At 43.5% G+C, this 14,943-nt stretch overlaps 1 protein-coding gene across 1 annotated transcript; it reads right to left on the bottom strand.

Annotated features, from left to right (window-relative positions):
• Window positions 1-1,421: 1,421 nt before the first annotated feature.
• LOC139461766 (uncharacterized) lies at window positions 1,422-14,943 on the bottom strand. Its single transcript, XM_071243225.1, has 7 exons — window positions 14,870-14,943; window positions 12,573-12,827; window positions 10,746-11,020; window positions 9,398-9,506; window positions 7,272-7,440; window positions 5,500-5,649; window positions 1,422-1,871 (listed from the first exon to the last, which is right to left on the bottom strand). The coding sequence occupies exons 1-7, from the start codon at window positions 14,940-14,942 to the stop codon at window positions 1,595-1,597; spliced, it is 1,308 nt and encodes a 435-aa protein (XP_071099326.1). The 5' UTR covers window position 14,943; the 3' UTR covers window positions 1,422-1,594.

The raw sequence follows: 14,943 nt of genomic DNA, 5'->3' as shown, positions 1-14,943 counted from the left end.
GGCTTGCCAATCTGAGGCGTGTCGGTTATATTGCAAATAAATAATTTTACTGTTGCGGAGTAGGAGTCAATATTTAATTGATCTTGTGATGTAGTTGTATATTTGTCGAGGCTACAATGTTCTCCGTCCTGCTAACGTGTCAGTGGGCGAGAAGAGGTGAAATGGGGTTTAACGTCGCGTGTAAAATTATTGCATTTATATGGCGACGTGTGTGTGTGTGTGTGTGTGTGTGTGTGTGTGTGTTCCTGTACTAGTCCGGACTGATGCCGATTTTATAGTGTTATCTCACTGAGATACCATGCCGCAGTTTAACATGAACACTTCACTCAGACACAGTATACTGACTTCGAGCCGACCAGTCCTCGTTTTAGTCCCTTATGCCGAGCGCCAGACAGGGTAACAACAAGTACCATCTTTTAACGTCTTTTTGTGTGACGCGATCCGCTCTCCGGGCGGACGCTCTACCACTAGGCCACGGAGGCGGTCAGTAACTCAAGAAGAGCAATACAGCCAAACTGTACTGTGGAATGTTTCTAGTTTTTGTCATTGCGTGAGAGTTGGGTTTAACGCCGCTTCGAACAGTATTCCACTTTCATCACGGCGTGTCAGCTCTGATGGGGGAGGAAAGCCCGAGGTGATGTAGGTCTTAGATGTTTACCCCTTCGATGAAACCATGAGAACGTGTAAAGTGCTGTAAAACATAGTTGGGTCTAGCCTGGGTTTCTAACCCACGATCATAAGTCGTTGCCACGACTACCCGACGCATCTCCTTGGCGCCTTTTTGGTCAATTCAGTTCTGACAAAAAGCAGCCACGACAAAGAGGAAGATGACATGGCTTAACAGCTAAATGCATGCGTTTTTTGTTTGTTTTTTATTTAACAAAATATTGTGGATTGCCATGTACGAATAATGGAGTTGTAACACGCTTGTATTTACAATACATGACCTCCCCCTCACCACACCAACTCTATGGATCCGCGTTTGTTAGACACTTAATCAGCGACGGCCCCATGTCTTTAAGTGAGTGAGTGAGTTTGGTTTAACGCCGCTTTTAACAGTATTCCAGTTATATCGTGGCGTGTCAGCTTAATGTGGGAGGAAAGCCCGAAGTGATGCAGGTCTCAGATGTTTACCACTTCGGTGAAACCCACGAGCACGGGTATGATGCTGACAAACCTAGAAACATAATCGGGGCGAACCGGGATTCGAACCCACAATCATAGTCTTTGGCGTGCCCAAGGGACGCAACTCTGCACAGCGAATCGCGGCGCCTTAGACAACTGGGACACCCGTACCCTGCCCCCCCCCCCCCCCCCCCCATTTGCTATATGACGGTGATCTGTAAATAATCGAGTTTAAGATCATTAATAAGATTGAGAAATAACAGTCCATTTTAAAACCTTTGAAGATGAGTTTAATTTTCCAATATTGTACAACAGACAATAGTCAACTTAATAGTTGGTACAGAGAAAATAGCTTGAAAGTTTGACAGAGAACGACAATTCTATAGCAAAGTAAAAGATTTACAGATGCGTGATCCATACAGTGTGGCTAACGGTTCAAGACAAATTTCGTTTATGAAATTCGATCCATTCAATTACAGAATAGCTTGTCTTTGACGAGATCGGTCGCCTGGGTTTCAGAAAGACAGTCTCTGAAAAACGCCAGGTAGGTCGCACATTGTGTGTGTCTCGTGCAGACGAGCTTGTAGCATTCGGCAAACACGTCTTGCACGTGCTCTTTCCCCGTCTTTCCCGCCAGACAGCGATTCACATCCGAGTTGGTGAGCATTTGACCACAGAATGACGTTGCAAGTGGTCGTCTTTGGAGTGGACAAGAGGCGAAGGTGTCCGTCAGTGCTGTACATGATCTGAAAATGGAACATGTGAAGATTTATTTTATACAGATGAAGTATACAATTCCAAAGTTAATCATTTATAGCGACGCGTATTTACATGCGCCTATAACAAACATATCTTTCTTATAAAATGGGGCACGGGTGGCCCAGTCGTCTAATGCGCCGCGATTCGCTGTGTACGGTTGCGTCCCCGGTTCGAATCCCGGTTCGCCCCGATTATGTTTCTAGGTTTGTCAGCACCATACCCGTGCTCGTGGGTTTCACCGAAGTGGTAAATGTCTGCGACCTGCATCACTTCGGGCTTTCCTCCCACATTAAGCTGACACGCCCCGATATAACTGGAATAGTGTTAAAAGCGGCGTTAAACCCTGGACAGAGCCAAATTTAAAAACAAGTATTGATTTATTCACATACATATTTAAAATTTATTATACAGTCCAATTTTTTTCAAGTATGAAGCCCATTTCTGGTGTCCCCCGCCGTGATATTGCTAAAAACGACCTGAAACCATACTCACTCATGCACATACTCCCGCAATTAATCTGACACGCCGTCATATAAAACGGGCATACTAGGGTTTAACGTCGCGTCCAAGATTATTGCTCTTATATAGCGACGTGCATGCACGTGTGTGTGGCTGCTTGTACTAGTCCGGACTGATACCCGCATAGTGCCAGCATGTTGAGATACCATGCCGCAGTTTAACATGAATACCCCACTCAGACACACTATACTGACTACGAGCCGATCAGTCCTTGTTTTAGTTCTTAATGCCGAGCGCCAGACAGGGTAACAACAAGTACCATCTTTTAACGTCTCTTGGTATGTCGCGGCCGGGGATCGAACCCCGCACATTCCGCTCTCCGGGCGGACGCTCTACCACTAGACCACGGAGGCAGTCCCTGGTTTATTCTAAAGGCAAACTATACTTAAAACAAAAGAATATTAAGGAGAGATTCTTTGACCAAACTACTTATAGTCCCACGGGCATTCTGATTGGTTTGTCGCGTTTTCGCACACAACATTGATGCATTCGTGACCAACTCGTGTTATTCCGGGACAAACCGAATCGCGACTTGTGCCCAAATCGTGGCCATTTTTTTGCGACTGGGTTTCGTCTAAGCGCACACGGACATAGCTACAAGACATGTCAACTCGTTGTGTAATGATGCAGGTTTATTTCCTCCATACATCATATGTATTCATATGTTGAAGACATTTAAATATATCTTGGGTATATTAAATGCAAGACAAATGTAAAATCAAAAATGATTCCGGAGGGATTCTTTGACCGAAGTACTTGAAGTCATACGCGCATTCTGATTGGTTCGTCGTATTTCCGCACATGACAGGGGGACGTGTCTTCATGCAGGTTACGGAAATGGGCGAGTGGTGACGAATGAACATTGTGGATAGGCGGGCGCGTCTTGCAGGTCATGGAAAGGGACGAGCGTTGACCTCAACTGTGACACAGATGCAAGCTGTGCCATGACAGCAATTGTCCATCTTTCATCGACCACCGTACATAAGGATGTAGATAGCATCACAATAGTCTTCAATGCAATCAAATATACTTCATGTATATCATATCGATATTCTTCATATCATAACTGAGAGCGGGCCACATTATGGATGTAGCTAACGAATGTATTGCTGTGACTTTAGCCTACAGCGGTCACATCAGGTCACACCAGGTCACATCAGGTTTCCAGCATCTACAGTAGTTTCGGAAATGAAAATACGCATGATAGGTCCGTGCTGGTAAAGTCCTTCTTCTGTGTCATTCGTGACCAACTCGTGTTTGTCCGGGACAAGCCGAATAGCGCCCCCTGTCCCTCTCGTGGCCATTTTTGCGAGCGGGTTCCGTCTTAGCGCAGAGGGCCATAGTTAAAAGAACTCGTTGCGTAATGGTTCACGTATATTTTCCCCCATTTCATATATACTGAACCAAATTAAAAACTTCACAATCCTAAAATGTTAACATTTTGACCAGTTATCATTGTGGGCCCTTATTGTTTATTTAAACAGTTATGGCCACGTATTGTCTTCAGATAACACCCGTTTTTGTGCAGGTGAATCGATTAAAATCATGCGCACAGCACTATAGTCGCAAAAGTGGTTTTTCACGTGCAACTGGTCACGTGGCAATAATACCGCACGTGTTTTCAGCCATACTTGTTAGCAGTCATTAACATTAACAAAAACACAAGAAAACAAAAGTCTTTACGGCCCTTTGTCATGCCACGCCTTTCAAATGTGCAACGTGAACGTGCCATCGGCATGTTGCAGACGGGAACAGCAAACGGGTACCACCGCTGATCGCCCTCGGCCAGGTCGACCACGTGTGCCGTCACATGCAGAGGATCGTCAGATTGTCTTACGTCACCTCCGTAACCGATTTTTGACGGCTACATCAACCAGAAATGAAGTGTTTAGGGGTAGACTGAGTGCGCAAACTGTTCGAAACCGTCTGAGAACTGCTCATCTTCAAGCACGAAGGCCATACTGCGGGCCGATTCTGACTCAATTACACAGCGACACTTACGATGGACTCAGAGGAATTGGAATCAAGTCGTCTTCAGTGATGAATCCTTATTTAATCTTCGATTTGCTGATGGTAGGGCGAGGGTGTGGAGGCGCCGTCATGAACGTTACGCCCAGTGTTGTGTACAGGAAGTTGACAGATTTCGAGGCGGAAGTGTCATGGTGTGGGGTGCTTTCTGTGGCAATGCACGTTCCAGGCTTCTTGTCATCCGTGGCAACCTTAACGCTGCTGCTTACCGCGACCAGGTACTGGCACCAGAACTTCTGCCTTTTATGGCAGTACATGGACCCGGTTTGATCTTCCAGCACGACAATGCCAGACCCCACACAGCAATTGTGACAAGGAATTTCCTTCAGAACGTCATGGACTGGCCGTCAAGGTCTCCTGACCTCATTCCCATCGAACACGTCTGGGATGCTCTTGGCAGAAGCCTGCGCACTCACCAGAACCAACCACAGAATTTGCAAGATCTTGGCACCATTTTGCAGCAACAATGGCGTCGTCTTCCCAATCATGTGTTCACAAGCATCACAAGGTCCATGCCGAGGCGTTGTGTGGCAGTTGTCAACGCACTTGGTTGCCATACACGCTACTGAACTTGCGTGTCATCAGATTCTCGTGCTTGGAACTTATGATTTAAACTGTTGATGTTATTACCGAATGCCGTAGGTGCTTGGAACAAATTATGGTTACCACCGTTAATTAAAATCCTTCTTTGGATATTAATGATTACAAATTACCATCGCTGATACATTTGTCCGTTGTATATCATATATGGGATTACTTTTAAAAATGGGAAGTTTTTAATTTGACTCAGTATATATTCCAGATGTTATTTAAATACATCGGGAATTACGGTATTTATACAGTTGCAATACATTTTTGGGTGGAAGACATGTATGAAATATAAAACAATATTCCCGGGGGATTCTTTGACCGAAACACTTGAAGTCATACGCGCATTCGGATTGGTTTGTCGTATTTTCGCACATGAAATTCATGGATAGGGGGACGAGTCCTCTTACAGGTCACGGAAAGGGGCGGGTGGTGACGAATGCTGCTGTGTTGGGTCCTAGTTTCAAACACAATACTTACGGGTATATGTTGGCGTCCGTGTGGTCGATGGGGCTGACGGCGTACAGTGAAGCTAGAACCAGTTCAAGTGTTTGCTGTCGGGTCAACGAGGAGCTGCCTCGGTCTGACTTGCCGCCACACCATCCGCACAGACCCCGCCTTTCATCTGACCTGCAGACACAGATAGAACCAGTCACATGACCTGCTTACTCTCCATCCTCAGAGTCAGTATACTGTCTCTGAGCGGGTTAAACGTGTTGAGCTGTACGCACACGCACACGCACACGCACACGCACATACACGCACACACACGCGCACATATACACGGGATCACTTGGTTGATGCATGTCATCGATCCCAATTGCGTGAATCGATGCCCATAATGTCCATCACTGGATTGTCTGGTCCAGACTTGATCATTTACAGATCGCCTTCATATAGCTTGAATATTCCTGAGTGCGGCGTTAAACAACAAACCAACCAAACAATCAACACACAGACACAACCGTAGGTATATACACACACACGCACACACGCGCATGTATACACAAAGACATGTAGACCCACACACACTCACACACACACACACACACACACAGACACACGTGCATGCACGTCGATATATACGTACAATACCTCACCTCATCCGCATATTCCCCATCATTGTGGAGGTCAAGATTGGTCGAGTCATCTCTGTGCAGAGTTGCGTTCCTTAGGCGTGCTAAAAACCAAAGTTTAACGGTTCGAATCCCAGTTTAGTCCTGATAACGCTTCAAGGTTTCTCAGCACCATACTCGTGCTTTTGGGCTTCACCAAAGTGGTAAACGCCAAAAACCTGCATCATTTCGGGCTTTCCTCTCACATCAAGTTGACACGCCGTGATATAACGGGAATACTGTTCAAAACAGGAGGAAATGACGTCGCGAAGAAGGTCACAGATCAAGTCCATGTGCACAGAAGGTTATGACAGACCAAGGATCATAAGTGGAGCAAATCGGACCCGTGAAAGCGGATCCTGGCACTACAAAGAACGCAAGTATGAACAGCAAATTTCTGGGGCCATGTGTACAGCATCGCCCCATGCCCCGTTGCTATTCGTGGGCATTGGATATCGCAATATAATGTAGATTGGGTGGACAATATGGCTGTTGAGTGTGACTTAATTTATATATGTGATCACATGATCCTACAACCAAAGCAAATTCTCAATCTCGGTCTTGAACTAGCCATAATCTGAAACCAATTTCTAGAGACCCTTGCAATGTTTCGAATTACGATTCCTGAAGTGAAGTATTAATTATTTTTTGTTAGCTAAATTTATTATATACAAATGTAAAGTCATTTACATATTTTCCGAAAAAGACTTGTTATTACGCTACAAATTACTGAAGTATTTCCCATGGCACCAAAGTAAAAACTGTTCTTGATGTCAATTAATAAATAGTAATATTTTATTTACATGGAAACAAAATCCCCTGATACGCCTGTCCATGTGGTATTGTACAGGGTTGTAAAATCACGGAATCATGATGAGTGAGTGAGTGAGTGAGTGAGTATGGTTTTACGCCGCTTTTAGCAATATTCCAGTAATATCACGGCGGGGAACACCAGAAATAGGCTGCCCCCATTGTACCCGTTTAGGGATTCGAACCCGGGTCTTCGGCGTAGTGATCGAACGCTTTAACCACTAGTCTACCCGACCGACCGGAATCATCATGTAAGAAAGATGCTGAATTTTATTTCACAAAATAATAAAGAAAATGTTCAATAAATGAAGCACATGTGGACCTCACCTGAGGGGTGTCTGGAGAGAGAACGCCCCATCGTGGGCCCTGTATTTAACATTCAGCTGACAGGAGGGGATAGTGACTTGGTGAAATCCATCCTCGTCAGTCTGGGTGTTGACACGAAGACCACGCGCTCCGCGACGCCGTCTCCTGCCGGTCTTGTACTGTTGCATAGCTTTAATGAAAACAGTCCAGAATATTGATTGTATGTCAATAAAACCAACAGTGAAGAACTATTATTTGTCTTATTCAGACAAGCCATCATGAGCAACGATCCACGCAATTGGGATACGATGATACGCGTCAATCAAGTCACCGTGCCTGACCACACAAACCGGCTGTTGCCTTTTACGACAAGCTGTCAACGAAGAAAGACACTTAACAAACGTTGCTATTCAAATGTTCTTGGAATATATAAGGAATGAATGTACTATTTTACAACATTAATGCAACACGCAACAGTTATATTGACTTTACACAAAGTTTAAACTCTGGTCCTTTTATACCTTCCAAGAAGATTATATTTTTTTCGAAAGCCATACAAGTTTTTCCGATTATTTAACAAAAACACCATGTTCCCGAGGCAATGGAGTGAACTGACTATAAAAATCCATTTACAACCCTTGCCGAACTAGAATGGAATTATATTTTGGCTGTACTAACGAGTCTTATGCAAATTATAATCAAAATTGCGTAACGAAAACTACCGTACAGATTTCGGTCGATTGCAGAATTTGCAAAGCATTTGTACCGCCAACTGGGCGTCAACAGATATTTCGCAAACCTTTTCATGTTTTAAATAAAGGTGCTCACGTGAGTTAATGCATTTCGTGAAGTAGGACCCATTTTATTACAATATACATTTTAATTATCGATCAGATCGTCTTGACTGGGCGCCACTATTTTGTTTAAAGCAAAGCAGGTGATATGAGAGGTTGAATCTGACTGGTCAGTAGGAGGAACATAGCAGGAACGTGGCAGGGGCATAACTCGTAATAACCACCGGTGGCCCTGAATAGCCCTGAAATTCCAGCCTCGTTCGGCAATGGTGGAAACTGGACTTTTACAGTCAGTTACCTCCCTTGCCTCGAGAAGGTGCAAAAACACTTCAATCCTAATGACTTAAACAAAATATGTCATCATACGAAATACACCCATGCTAAAGATTAGCTCTTGCATTTTTAACAGAAAAGATGTTTGCCAAAAGTGCATAGTGAGAGAACTAAAGAACATTACAGTACATTCTGTGGGGAAATGGCTGAGCAGGAACCATAACTCTTTGTTTCAATATAGTTGACGTGGTGGCCATATTGAAAATCGAAGCAAAGCTCTTGAACAACTTCAGATGGCATAATATGTTGAAACAAGGATGTGTAGTTTCTGCTTCATTGGTCCAGTGGTTTCAGACGATGCAAGCAGGACTTGGCGTAAGTTGCCTTGACTTTCAGTCAGGGGAGCTAACCAGTGATCCATTTAACGAACGGATCCCTCCAAAAGATGGCCGTGAAGACGTGTAGAGTGAGTTTAGCCGATGGATTATTACATTTTTTAGAACATGTAGAATCTATTCAGATAAATATGATAATTATTTAATGTCCATCTGTCCGTTGTGTGGAAATGACAATGTATATCATTAATTATTAGTCTTGGCCAGTTTATACCCCTTGTTGCCCCGTGATGATTCCCGGCTAGAGTAGGTCCCCTGCAACCTATGCTGGTCATAAGATGCGACCAAATGGTCGGGACCCGTGAAGACCCGCGTTAGAATAGGTCTTCAGCAACCCATGCTTGCCGTAAAAGGCGACTATACTTGTCATAAGAGGCGACAAACGGGATTGGTTGGTCAGGCTCGCTGATGCATGATGCATATCATGGTATCCCAATTTCGTGGATCGATGCTCATGATGTCAATCACTGGATTGTCAGACCGCCTTCATAGCTGGAATATTGCTGAGTGCGGCGTTAAACAACAAACAAACAAACAAACCAAATGGCCGGATGGACGGCATAGATCGTTGTCTACAATATCAATCACTGGATTGTCTGGTTCAAACTCGATTATTTACAGACCGCTGTCATGGAATTGCAATATTGCTGAGTACGGAGTTACACAACAAACAAACCTTACTTACCCTGTTTTTTGCCGCCCTTGTTGTCTAGCTCGCTGCTACCTCCCTCATCACTTCCCTTGTCCTCGTCACTTCCCTTGACACCATTGCTCAGGCGAATCAAATGAGGATTCTGTAATCATTTGTGAGTTACTGAGTTTGGATTAACGCTGCTTTGAACTGTATTTCAGCCATATCATGGTGTGTCAGCTTAGTGCGGGAGAACAGACGGAGGTCATGCAGATCTTGCAGTTGACCAGTTTGGGGAACCATAGAGCACGTGTATGGTGCTCAGGAAACCCCTGAAACATATAGTCAGCATGCCTAGAGGACGCCACTGTCTCAGACACAGTATACCGAGCCGACCAGTCTACCTCTAGACCACGGAGGCGATCTCTTGTGTTATGACTTTTTAACAATGGGCGATTGTTGAAAACATGATCATAATTCTCTAGCTATATGCAAAAACGTATCCTGTGAGTGACCTGACTGGAAGCGCAAACAAATGAATCGGTTTTATTGAAAAAACAAATGACTTGATGTTAAGTGTCAGACCTTACAGCGAAGTATCTTTTCGCAACTGATTTTTTTTAAGAATTTAAATTTCCATGTCATGAGAAAAGTCGCAATGAAGCCCTACACATCGTTATAAAGTTTCAGCTCTCGAGGTTTTGTGTTTTCTCAAAAAAGGATTATTAAAGGTTGACATTTTGCCGATTTTTTAAATATTTATTTTACACTCGTGAACAAATCTGAGAGACATTGTGCGTCAATGTTTTAAACGCTACTCGTTTGGTTCCAAATATACATGTAACTGCGGTTACATTTACATGTACCCTTGATTTGATGGCTTAAGTAACGATTTAATAATGATATTGACTTGATGGTAGAGCCAGGCCTTCCATGGAAGTTGAGTTTTCACAATGAAAACATATTTTAATTTGTTAATAATAAACATATTGTGAAAAGTCACTTTCCTGTGAATAAAGTTATGGTCCTAAACATATTCATAAAGTTTAAATAACTTTAAATTATATATTTAAGTTTAGACTCTCTAGGTGTGTGGTTTCTGAGAAAAGGATTTACAAAGATTTTAAAATGATTGAAAAGTTTCGAATGAGAAAATAAATTTACGTGCATTATAAAATCTAAATCACATTGTGTTGTGGCTACAGATATTAATGTTGTTGGCGGTGCACGATCGGTTCCATGGTCAATATAGCTAGAAACCAACATGTAGTTCCACTCCTAGTTATCTCCTAACTTGAAGGTGGGATTCAAACTTTGGAGGAAAGCGACTTTTTAAATTGAATTATCCTTTCAATAAAGAGGGAAAACGTATCCGCCATGAACGACTGTAGGTTATACTCACTTTGAAACCTTTTTCGTTGATTAACGTCGTGAAGATTGCAGACGGGGTCGTCACATATATTTCTACTTGATTTTCATAGGAAATCTCAGAATTGTTTTGCCTTCCGAAGTACTTAGCACGACCAGTGATAAACACTCGGCATCCCTTATTAGGTCTGGCAGGGGGCGTGGCCAAATCAGCCAGCACGTGGTTACACGGAAGCGGAAGTGTAAACCTTTGGCCTTTGAAGTTGACGACGTGGGGGTCGCCATACATCGTGCAGAGACATGCACGGGCTGTTAAAAAACACAATCTTACTCATTAATGGAAAAGAAAGCATAGCGAGAGAACAAAAATATTGTTCAATGTCCGATCTGGCTTACGCCTGCATTCGCTGAGATACAAATACCCTGTACTGGTGAATTGGGGTTTAACGACCCGTTCAAGATTACTACACCAAGCAAGTCTCGGAATTGTCCACTTTTATCAACTCGTGTTGATATATTTGATATCAAAAGACATTCGGGTGTGATTCCCTATATGTAGTAATGATTAAGACAAGAAAAACCAGCATAAGTGTAGTGGGTGTATAAGAATCTCACAATGGAGATGATTGATATATGGGTTTGTGTTATTTTTCAGGGCATAATCATGTGTAGAAGCCCGAGGTCTACGGTTGAACAGACCGAGGGCTTCTGCAAAATTAATGATAATCCCCTGCAAAAAAACGTTACCGTTATTATAGTAAAATTAAATAGTGTGTTGCTAATCCCAGAATGCGTAAGACAGCAAACGGGTTTGGTTGTATTATTTAGCTTATAACGGAGGTCATTGATTTACAAATATAAGATAGCTACGCGATAAATCGCAAAGAACAATGTAGAAAGAAGCCTAGTTTATTTCACGATAAAACATTGTTCCATCATGATGTCATATCTGGAGATTCGAGGTGAGGTGAGGTGAAATGGGGTTTAACGTCGCGTCCAAGATTATTGCATTATATAGCGACGTGCATACACGTGTGTGTGTTTGTGTGGCTGCTTGTACTAGTCCGGACTGATGCCGATTTATAGTTCTAGCTCTACCACTAGACCACGGAGGCGGTCTCTGAAGATTCGAACATGAGCTCGCAATTTCATGATAAATTGGACGACTTTGATTTGAGAGGGAAATGTCAAGCGAGTTGTTCCCCATAAATGGATTGTTCCTAAATAAACGCTATGGCCGAACGACCGCATGTAAAAGAAATGTCAATGACAATCGGTATTGGGAGATTAGGTTCAGATAATCAACGTGAGGATTGTGAGAATATGCGGAAACATAACAAACATAACACACTTTCGTATGAATCGTATGAATCGTGTGAATCGTGTGAATCAAAAACCTATGTGTAAACTGTATGAATCCGCGTTGCGGATTCTTACAAAACTTTGCACATCTGTTTTTCGATTCATACCACAATGAACCGAAAAATACACAGTCAATCTATAAATAAAACGCTGCAGGGAGAATAAACAATGCAGGACGCAAATAGCAACGTGATATAACATAAATATATGATGACGTCACAGACAAGAAACATGACGCCAATGACGTCACATAACAACAGAACAGACAGCAGACCGTCGTTAGGGAATTGCGGGCTGCTAACACGTTCCAGTGGCCCACATATTTCCGATAACATGTGGACATTTGTATTATAATTCTATCCATTTAGGTATTATTTACAAATAGCAACGTCAATGCATATAATATATGATGACGTCACAGACAAGAAACGTGACGCCAATGACGTCACATAACATGATAAATCTATCCATATTAGTGGCTACCAATGCTGATATTTACCTGGATCAGCACACTGTACCCGCCCATCTCCGACTTTGCCCCCAGGACAATTACATTTGCCGTTGCCACTGTCGCACACTAACCCAGGGAAGTTAATACACTTGTTATGCCCACATTGTCGGTGTCCTTGACCTGGCCTTGTCGGTCTTTGGAGATGACCTAGACCTTGACCATAACCATGTCCTTGTCCAGCCTTCTGCTTAATGACCTGTTTAAGCTGTTTCTGTAGACTCTGACCGACGCGTTCACCAGGACCTGAATGCGATGAAAACAGTATCTGTGTAATACTGTATGCACAGACAGACGCACGCATACACAGACACGGCCTGTGAGAGAGAGAGACACACACACACCGCACACACACACAAAACATGAGCACACACACATAATAAGTGAGGTTACCTGCCTTCTTTGTGTACTGATTGTGTGGTACCAAAACATCAGGGAACTAATTATGTGTTATGTTGCTATCGTTGAGGTGTTCATTTTCAACCCCTTGGTTCTGCATCTGAACGCAACAATTAATCACAATGACATCCCAAATCAGGCACGTGCACACAGAAGCCAAAGTGTGTGCGCCTATCTAGGTTGAACTTATAATCACTTTGAATACACGCTTAAAAATGCATCCGAGACAGTATCTCAAGGAACAGACAATTTGTCGAATTGAGGTACCGATAGAGGTGGGGAAGTCAATATTCCATGCTGCCAGAATGTTTGGCAAAGTGTAATTTCTCGACTATGGGACAAGTACCGCCAAAGGGTGGGGTTGCAGTGAGTCCCGGGCGTGGCAGGCCTACAAAAACGACGATTTGACAAGACCGTCCCATTACATTAATTGCACTACGTAATATATTCAGAACTGCTTCTGTTATCCATTGAGAATTCCTACAATAACAGGAAACGATTTTCAACATCTTGAAGCCCGGCTTTATGCAGCCCACCTGAAAGCAACTCTGCGTCCTGTGAAGGGTGTAATCCTAACAACCTACCATAGGCGGCAAAGGTTCGGGTTGGCTCTATGCATCCCGCCAAAAAGCAAGGTGTCCTGTGAAAGGTATGACCCTTACAGCTCACCATAGGCGGATTGGGGTGGACGAGGCAACACCAGGGATGGGCTGTGCGCCAATGGGGTACACCATGTCTGCAGACGAATCAAATTTTGAAATCGACTCGCTTATGGCAGAAAACGTCGTTGGCGACGTAGCGGCGTGCGGTATGCCAGGGCAACAGTTCTTAACCATGGCAGTGTCATGGTGTGAGGTGGTATCACACATGACAGGCGAACTGATTTGGTAATTGTGAATGGATATTGATGACTGGACAGCGACATGTTGACGAAAATTTGCGTCCAGTTGATAGTTCATTCGCTAGAATTGACGGCATACATTTGAAACTGCAAGATGACAATGGCAGACCAAATCGTGTCAAGGTAATCAACGATTATATGGATATTGGACTTGCCGACTGGCCCCCTCAGTCCCCTGCATGGTTTCTGGTGGGGAGAGAAGCCAGAGACCCAGCACCCGCCAACGTGACCCAGGGGAAAGTCTTGAGGCGGAATGGTGGGCATTACCAAGGTTAAACCATACGCGACTTAATGAACTGTATACCATCAAGGTGTCGTGCACGTATCGCCCAACATGGTGGACATCAGATATTGATCTACACTCCCGAAATTATTATCACAGACCTGTATCATCATTACACTTTCACTATCATTTCATCAGCTGCCTTATTTTTGGCAGTGGTACATCAACTTTCATCGATAACAGTTAAAATTTCGAGGCATGTTAAGGAGTTTTAAACTCCTATCGACTAGTGTTGATATATTTTATTTCAATACGACGATGAGATTCCAAAAATCACTTCCAACTTTTTTTCAGTTTGTGAACGGTAACAACAATTGTCTTGAGTCTGAAAGGTATAGCTAAGCAGCTTCAGTGGCAGTGAAGCCGGTTGTGGATGAAAAACCAGCCTCTCACTTTAGTCGGCTGTTGGGAAAAAGGCGAAGAACTGGGATTGACCCAGGACCCACGCGTGGTCCTGGCTTCGGTTGTTTTTATTTTAAAAAATGTCCTTACATCCCACAAAATCGCTAATCTTGAAGGTATGATTTCCACCTGATGCTTTAAATCAGTATTACTTCATGTTATGAATATCGAGTAAGAAATTGCATCTTCACTAACAACTATCCACCCGAGCAGGAAACAAGTCTCAAGTTGTTAGACTATTGTTAAAAGGGGCATAGAACCCAACTCACTCACTCACTCAACAAGTATGTGACTGCAACTCACGTGTAGCTTCACACAGACACAAGAGCAGGATGTGCTCCAGCAACAGCAGCGTCCCCTTCATCCTCATCCCCATC

This window comes from Haliotis cracherodii, unplaced genomic scaffold (genome assembly GCF_022045235.1).
Source record: "Haliotis cracherodii isolate W230 unplaced genomic scaffold, xgHalCrac1.p SCAF_15, whole genome shotgun sequence".
Lineage (NCBI taxonomy): Eukaryota > Metazoa > Mollusca > Gastropoda > Lepetellida > Haliotidae > Haliotis > Haliotis cracherodii.
This window is presented reverse-complemented; position numbering and strand designations above follow the sequence as displayed.

What these genes read in the sequence shown, in the direction of transcription:
- LOC139461766 (XM_071243225.1), bottom strand. Translation starts at nt 14,942, where the DNA reads ATGGGGATGAGGATGAAGGGGACGCTGCTGTTGCTGGAGCACATCCTG. An exon ending in TCAACGAAAAAGGTTTCAAA is followed by an intron (nt 9,507 to 10,745) that starts GTGAGTATAACC and finishes AAATGATTACAG; the next exon opens with AATCCTCATTTGATTCGCCT. An exon ending in ACGGACGCCAACATATACCC is followed by an intron (nt 1,872 to 5,499) that starts GTAAGTATTGTG and finishes TTCCATTTTCAG; the next exon opens with ATCATGTACAGCACTGACGG.